At 41.8% G+C, this 8,709-nt stretch overlaps 1 protein-coding gene across 1 annotated transcript; it reads right to left on the reverse strand.

Annotated features, from left to right (window-relative positions):
• Positions 1 to 314: 314 nt before the first annotated feature.
• LOC130189013 (homeobox protein Dlx4a-like) lies at positions 315 to 8,494 on the reverse strand. The gene is made up of 3 exons (XM_056407619.1): positions 8,173 to 8,494; positions 4,890 to 5,086; positions 315 to 689 (listed from the first exon to the last, which is right to left on the reverse strand). The coding sequence occupies exons 1-3, from the start codon at positions 8,492 to 8,494 to the stop codon at positions 447 to 449; spliced, it is 762 nt and encodes a 253-aa protein (XP_056263594.1). The 3' UTR covers positions 315 to 446.
• Positions 8,495 to 8,709: the final 215 nt, after the last annotated feature.

An 8,709-nucleotide genomic window follows, 5' to 3' on the forward strand; every position in this document is an offset into this window, starting at 1 on the left:
GTTTCACACAGGACACAAACAGTGCTTTTACATCTACCCCCACCCCACCCCACCCCACCACCACCACCACCACCACCACACAGGAGTACGTTTTAAGTAGGCTGACTTCCTCCTCTACTCCCCTCACGGCTGCTAAAGATCACCCTGCAAATTCGAAATGGCTCTGAGAGCTTCATCGTTTTAACGCAGAGGGCAGCTGACAAAGATATGGTATTTGACAAATTAGGAGTGTGAACCCCCCCTGGCTACAGCATCCCCACTCCCACCTCCCCCCTCCATTCCAGGTTAAAAGGAAAACCACAGTATCTGTTTTCTGCAATTGATCTCTGCCCGTTACGTTATTTCTGCCTCCAGTGCGTCTCACATCCACGACAATGTCTGTGTGTCCCTAACAGCTCCAGTCAGCTCGCTGGCATAAATCCATAAATGTATCCTTAAGTGCTGCGTCACATCATCTGAGTCCTCGGCATGGAGTCCTGCTGGTGTCCCGGGTACCAGTGAGCGAAATTGTTCATATATCCTCCAGAGTGCACTGGCGCGCCTTTGGCGGCCATGCTGATGTCCCACAGTGAGCAGGGGGAGGAGGAGGACGCAGGCTGGGGGGCCAGGTGGTCTCCCTCGGGTCCACACGGCCCATTCTTCATGATCTTCTTGTATTTGGACCGTTTGTTCTGGAACCATATTTTCACCTGCATGACAAGGAAAGGAAAAAGTGAATACTCAAATTGGGGAATGTATTCTATCGGTATCATAGAGGAATATTCTTTGTCAAAGGAAACGATCATTAACAAACACAAATACTATTAAAACATGATTGAAAAAGAAACAAAATTAAAATTAAATAAACGTGTTGAAACGTTTTACGATTTTCGGCAGCGAAGAATAATTTAATTATGAGAATGAATGAACAAGTTAAACAGAATATGTGTATATCGCTATTTTGCTGCATATGCAATACGGTAAGAGAGACCATATATTGGGATTCTTTTGACCAAATCTGTCATATAGCAGCCCCCCCCCCCTCCCCCCACACACACACACACACATACACACAATCAGAAGGCTGGGATCGGCATCACATGTTCTGTAACATGTGAAATTACAGAGCTACCAAGAGAGGGTAAATAACATGTGGGCTGAGTTCATCTTTGCACGTTCACTATTGATTAAAAATGGGTTTTGCAGAATCTATACAGAATCACAAAACAGAATATGAGCAACCTGGGAAAATATACGGTGTAGTTATTGATTGATAAAACCCTAAATATAGTGGATTGATTGATGATGCACCGATTGAACCGCTAAGCTTATCAACGACATGACACGTCTTCAAGATGTGTCATGTCGTTGCCATGCACACAAACCTGAACCCTCCTCCGTAGTTGCTTTGCTGCCACCAAAGATTGCATGTCTCTTATGCTTGAACCATTTTTTTCTTACAGAAAACATATAAGGAAAGCAAAGTCTTCGACCCATTGCGCTGCAAGAACATTCTGTGGTTGCATCTGCCATTTATTTTATTTGTTCTATCAAAGTATGCAACGCTTCTTTACAGTTTAACGTTAGAATATTAGAACATATTTTTGTTTCTGTGTTTGCTGTAATCATTTTAAAGTGCCCATTTAAAAATATGATGTGTAAATCTATGCATAAGTAAAGAATCTTGGCATCGTCTCCTCAGCAGCTATAGCCGCCAGGAAGTGAACGACGTTCCAGTGAACAGGTGAGTCTGTCTGGCATTACAAAGTAAACATATATATATATTTTTTTAAAATAAAAAAATCAGCAGTTGGAATGAAAAATAATGAGGCGCCAAAGTGAATATTCTAAATATCAAAACGACAGGAGGCCAAGCGAGACAATGAGTGATGATTACATGCAGACTATACCTCACCACAGACAAACCCCACTGCAGATGACAATACAGCCATGGAACCTACAATTAGGTTCTAATGAGCTTTACAAATGAACCATTAATTCTTCAACATGATGGCTTGACAAGTGGTAATATACAACAGGCAGAAAATACCAGAATGGGCTTGTCATGGTACCTGTGAGTAACACAGACCCCGCCTCCGTGGGGAGAGGATGGAGAGTCCAGCACATGGAGCTCAGAATACCAGCTCACACATTATTGTTGTGATGCAGGCTCATGGCTAGTCCTTGTATGTTTATGTGTAATAAGGAGATGGATACTGAACACCACAGTGATTCAATGCAGTTATTTTGAGCTTCATAAAACATTGAGTTTTAAAAAGCGCTTTCCTTCCTTTGAATCATGACAACAGTGTGTGTTTGTGTGTCGGCGAGACGAACACAATCCGATCAGAACGCTCACTCCAGACGGTTCACTGTTCACATAATTGGCACGTTCTCAAGTTTCCTGCATGCTTGCAAATTGAGCATTAAATTACAAAAATACGCCTCTCGGGCTAAACCTGTCAGTTTAGCAGGGACAAATGAATCATAAATAATTACACGCAGTCAGCGAACAATACCTTTGTGTCAAATTGGTTCTCGGCTTCGCCGCGAAGGAGGAGAGAAAAAATAAAAAGAGAAAGCGAACACCCAAAGTAGCAAAAGAAGAAGAAGAAGAAGAAGAAGAAGCCTAGGGCTAAAACTGTTTTCTCTGCCATGCTGACAGTCCTCTGAGTTATTACCCTGGGATTTATTATAGGTAGTTATGAAGAAGGTTGAAGTGGTCAATGGAAGATATATTATTCTATTGAAATACAAATCTAACTTCAGACTAATAGACTCTAAATATGTAGAAAGAATGAGCCCCGAAATGTGACATTTCATTTGATGGCTATTGTTCCAGTGCATCTGCTGACATCAATCACAGCCTGTTAGAATTCAGTGTGGATGGTGGTAAATAAATGCATAAAATGTATGTGCCACTCCATAAAGAAGCAATGCCATTGTAATTACACAACATAATACTTTATGTTTATTCCTTATTTCTATATTTCGAAAACCGTGAATCCGTATCCAGGGAGAACACCCGCTCGTCATCGTCCTACAGCTTGAAACCTTGATGTGCAACAATCTACAGACCCGCTGTCCTCCGGAGCCCTCATGGAACCCTTAAAGTGAGCAGTGCGAGCCCACCAGTCCATCAACAGCACGTTAGGGCTAATGCAGCCGCAGTGACAGCATCTCTGCCCTAATTATCGGTTTCATATTGCAGCAGCACCGTGGAGCTGACGCCGTGGCCCACAACGCCGGCATGAGCGGAGAAGGAGGGTGGCTCGGGAGGCAGGCCAGGTGCCGCCGTGCGTGTATATGTGTGTATTTGGGTGAGTCTGTGCGTGTGTGTGCTTCTTCTTATAACACTGGGTCGAAAAAAGAAAACGGTTGCTGTGATTTTTTAGAAAAAGAAGGCGTCCATTTGGCGGGCCGGTTTAAGCTGTATGTGCACGATGTGTGTGTGTGTGTGTGTGTGTGTGTGTGTGTGTGCATGCATGCGAGAGATGGATAGAGATAGAACGCATTTCAAGGAAAAATGGTCGAACGTGCCATTTCCCAGCAGTGTCTGGGAGCACTGAGTGAGAGTTTCGATGGAAAGCGCTCAGAGGTTGGCTGCCGGCCTAATGGCACCAAGGCGGGAGTGAGATGTGGTGCACGATGGCTATCTGCAAGTGTGTGTATGTGTATGTGCATGTGTGTATGTGTATGTATGTTTCCATTCGTGTATGAAAATGCACACAACATATGTGTCTGAGTGTGTGTATGTGTGTGTGTGTGTGTGTGTGACAGGCTGTTCTACGTCTCTTTATTGGGTCACCAGAAAGAGGAGGCAAAAAACACAGCTTTGAATGCAATGTTGTTGGTGTACGACGTTGAGTCACGTTTACGTCTGGCACTAAAATAAAACATTAATGGAAAAATGCTTCGTAAAAACATAAAATAATTTATATTGCGGATTAACGGAGCACTTAATTGCTGTTCTGCAACACAATTATTATTTTAGTTATTTAAAAACTATTATCAGACATCAGACCGACAACACCTGTGTACAGTGAGGCGTCTCTAGGAAAAACAAAAACCAGCACCGCCGTGGCGGATAATTAGTAAGCAAACTGCGAGGAACACCTTTGAGAACATGGCTAATTAAAAAAAGGTTATCACCGTGACAATAACTCTATTGATGTAATAATTACATGGATGTTTCAGCATGTTACAAAGTAGAGACCAATCAAATCAATTGTGATATGTGTTTTTACCTTCAGCAAAATGTTTTTGAAAATTAATTTGAATCTCTCGCAAAAGTATAAAACAGGGGTATATACACATGTTGACCAAAGGATTTCCATGACTTTTCACCAAATTTCCTTGACCAAACAGTTTGTGAAATCTCGATATACAGTATATACCTTAAATGACACGATTGAATGAGAGACAATAGTTTGATTAACAGAATACATGTTTATATAAATGTTTATTCTTTTATTCAAACTGCAAAAATAAACATATGAATATAACAAATTTCAATGACTTTTCCAAATTTTGTAGCATTGCATTTTTTTCCAAAGACTTTTCCAGGCCTGGAAATAACCATTTAAAAATCCCATGATTTTTCCAGGTTTTCCATGACCGTACGAACCCTGAAGTACAAAATGTTCCTTAATTTTGCACTCACGTTAATTAAAGAATGTTTACGACGAGTCATCGTTGCAGAGTAATACTACTAATAATAATACATTTATTTTATAAGGCGCCTTTTCAAGGCACTCAAGGTCTCCGTACAACACATTAAAACAGTTACAGTTAAGACAACCGGAGAGCAGTGGCAGCTAAACGCGCCACTGTTCACTCCCGGAAGTGACGTAAAGGATGAAAGATTACCTTTACGTCAGAGTGTATGGCATCTAAACGTGAGCGCTCACCTGGGTCTGCGTCAGGCCCAGTTTGGCCGCCAGGTCTGCCCTCTCGGGCAGAGCAAGGTACTGGGTCTGCTGGAAGCGCTGGTTGAGGGCCTGGAGCTGCAGGCTAGAGTAAATGGTGCGGGGCTTCCGAATCTTCTTCCCCTTCCCGTTCAGCCGCACCTCCCCGTTCTCGATCACCGTTGTGGGCTTCTCGTGATCTGTGGTGGAGAGGAGGAGGAGGAAGAGGATGAGGATGAGGAGGTGGAGGGAGAAGAGCAGAGTTTGCCACAAGATAAATATTTTCTGCAGACAGAATTTCTCCCCAAGAATAACAGCCACCGTCAAATATGACCAACATTTCTATCCCATAAAAAAAAAAGACACGTAAAAGGTAAGTACTAAATTTGTATTGGACAAAGAACACCCCCATTTTTCAAGTGCAACACATATGTGGGAACTTCTGCGAACAGTGTTGGGAAGAACTTACTGAACAATATTTGATTTCCATTGCTACGTGTGTGTTCGGCTGTTACATCTGCAAAAGGTGGCTATACTTTGATGAGTCAAACATGTAGATTACATTTTGTTAAACAAAACAATTTCATTACTTATTTTTTTTATCTCCAATTGTTTATTTGTTCTATGCATTAATTTCAAAGTACATTGAGAAATTAAACGGTTTACATTTCAATAAAAACTGAAGAAATTGAGGTGTTCTAAAACTTTTGACCGGTATTGTATATATATATTTTTTGTCCAACATAAAGGAACACATGGGCTGAACCGTTTCTGACAGCAAAATTCGGACCCTAACCATCAAGGGGACATCTGAATGTGTGCCTATGTTTTTAAAACACAAAGGCTTTGTACAAAATGATGCGAGAGCAAAACAATCCTGTTAGGAACACGTGTTGGTGGATTTAGTCCATGCCGCCGAGTGCTCGAGGAGAAAATGACACAAAGTGTAATCCGGTGCCGTAATACATAATGTCACGAGTGTAATGGCTTTATGGATGCACGTTAAAAGATGAATCCTCTTTTTTTACATGAAAAGATTAATCCTTTTTTTTACACGCAGGCCAGCCATGAAGACTTCTTTTACATATTATTCTCGAGAAAGCTGTACAACTGTGTACGTCCGCCCACGCTGATCTCTTGTTATGACATGAGCTCATAGCCTGCAGTGGCGGGGAGGGGTGTGGTGGGGGAGAGACAGCTGTGGACGAGCAGAGGGCCCCACAAGACGCTCGGATCTTGGGACCCGAGACGTGGCTCGTGCAGCCGGCAGCGCCGCGACACCAGCGTTGATGAGACACACACACACACACACACACACACACACACACACACACACACACACACACACACACACACATACACTGAGGGCAAAACATGTGAGAGGGTGTAAAAAAATTTCACAACAGCACAACAACATTTTTTAAATGTTTTGTTGGCTTTGCTATATTTTTTTAGGGTCCCTCAGACCACCCTGCTTGTAAAATCCCCCCTCCCCAATAAATTGTATTTGTTCTTTTGTTCTAACACTTATTAAATCCAAACATGCCCTCTCTCAAAAAATAACGATGTTTATATCTCAAAACAGATGCGACATGTTCCGGGTCAGTTTGGCCTCATAGCGGTTATAAAACTCCAATAAAAGAAATTTAATTGGACTGATTTGGGAATTTGGAGAAGTGCTGTGCATGCTGTCAACACCAATCACAAATAATATGATATCCTTATTGTATTTAACGTTTTACAGATGACAGACGTAATGCAGACGTTTCATGCTAGACTGCTGAAATATGTCATTAGTTCAAAATGAAGCCTATTTTGTGTGAAATAGCAGGAAATTGAATTATTATGGTGATAAAGTAAATATTAAGTGTGTGCTGCGTTCTTATTTTATTTCTATGAACGGCTCTTTATTTTTCGAGAAACCAGCCGAAAGTGCTGAGGCGTGGCTTTTTTCACTTATTCATTTAATTTATGATCATACAAAAATTATGTTTTCACATGTAATTTTGAATTGAACTTTTAAATAAATGATTTACAGTCGTAAACACATATTAAAAATGTTTTTTAAATGGCACACATTGGAGTTGGGATTAAATCACTTTATGTAAAAATACATAGACAATCATAGTTTGAGTTCTTCCATATTTGACTGATTATCACGAAATAATTGTACTTTTTTGTAGATTCCGTTGTCATTTTTGTTCCAACTCTCCACTGTTTCAACAAAAGTAGAAGTCAGGTATGGCCGTGCACGTGGAGCATTCAGTGCGAGAGAAAAATATGGGTGCTTTCAGTCAAATCTTTCTCTAATTGAATGTTTAAACAAAGATAATTATTATCATTAGCAGTAGAACACGATCGTTCTCTCAATCTGTTAACGGTCATGTAACATACATGACGATTGACAAGCAGCCACTTCCGGGTGCAGCGAAGTGCGGATCGCTCCTTTTCACGACCAATAAATCAAATCAATGATGGATACCATAAAATGAGTGGATTAAATATTAAACGTCATTATTTTTTGGTTTTTACCGCATCATCACTTTTTTCAAGACGGACGTCATCGGATATAAAAGACACTTTCTATATTCAGTCTATATTCCAATGGGTGTTCAGTGAATTAAAGTCAGCGAGAAAAGCTTTCAACGTAATTTCATGCATATTTAAAATGTATTCTTAAAAAGGTGTGTTTTGTCCCGAATGTTATTGGTATGGTATTTTATTTTAAAATACATAAAACATCTATTAAATACACAGAAGTATTTCTGGCTCAATTAACATTTTATTTGAATCGGATTCGACAGACATTTCCGATAATCGTGTCAGATGTGATCCATTATTATTATGATTATTCTTATTATTACTATTACTGTTATTACTACAGGCCTCTTGGCGTGTGTGTGTGTGTGTGTGTGTGTGTGCGCGCGCGCAATTCATTTGATGAATAAAAGTGAGTTTTCATGGAAGACACGAAATTGTCTGGATGACCCCAAACTTTTGAACGGTGGTGTATATTGTTTTTGTTTTGTTTAAGCATCCATTACAAATTAACGTCCTAATGAAACAAACGGTTCAGATTGGCTAACAGCTGTTTCCCCTTCTTTGCTTTATTTGCTTGGAGCACCGTCAGTAAAACGACAAGCCGAACAACCACGACGTCCACGCGGTTGTTCGGGTCCCACATGCTGAGGTTCGGGGTACACATTTATAGGACAAACGTGAAGAAGACAAAACATGAGTGCAAACATGCATCTTTTTCTATTAAGAAAGGTCCTGTGAAACCTACCCGCATCATCCAGCCTGCTGTGTCCGGGCGGGCCGCCGTGACCTCCGTGCTGATAGGATAGGTAGGTGCCGGGGTGGTGCGCGCTCACTGGGCTGTGATAGCCCGGGTAGCCCAGGGGGCGACCATACGTCGCCGCGCCGGAGGAGAAATGCCCGTGGTGCTGCGAGGGGCCGACCGCATGCAGGCCGTGGACCGGGTAGTGGGATAGGCCTGGGGAGGGCTGCTGGTGTCCGGGGTAGCCGTGGCCGCCGAACTCCAAAAACGCCGATTTGGAGGGGTCTGGCGGGGCCAAAGTGTCCGATATAGAGCTCATAGTCATCATTGGTGAGATGTGCAGGGATGTGGTGGGAAATAAGAGAGAGCGACTCGGCTACGACCTCCTAGCGGGGGTCATCACGAAGCGACCCACCATCAATATAAAATATAAGATAAGAAAAAAAGAGATGTGTACTAGCAGAGTACCCGTTCCCATAAACCAACAGCAGTTTGACCCCCCCCCCCCCCCTTATTCTTTAAAAACAAGTCTTTTACCTTCGA

The sequence above is a fragment of the Pseudoliparis swirei genome, chromosome 23, assembly GCF_029220125.1.
Source record: "Pseudoliparis swirei isolate HS2019 ecotype Mariana Trench chromosome 23, NWPU_hadal_v1, whole genome shotgun sequence".
Classification (NCBI taxonomy): domain Eukaryota; kingdom Metazoa; phylum Chordata; class Actinopteri; order Perciformes; family Liparidae; genus Pseudoliparis; species Pseudoliparis swirei.

Bases quoted from the DNA above. Each gene is read 5' to 3' on its own strand.
- LOC130189013 (XM_056407619.1), bottom strand. From the start codon at position 8,494: ATGATGACTATGAGCTCTATATCGGACACTTTGGCCCCGCCAGACCCC. The intron at 5,087-8,172 runs GTAGGTTTCACA...TCTCCACCACAG, and splicing joins CAGCAGGCTGGATGATGCGG to ATCACGAGAAGCCCACAACG. The intron at 690-4,889 runs GTGAGCGCTCAC...CTTGTCATGCAG, and splicing joins TGGGCCTGACGCAGACCCAG to GTGAAAATATGGTTCCAGAA.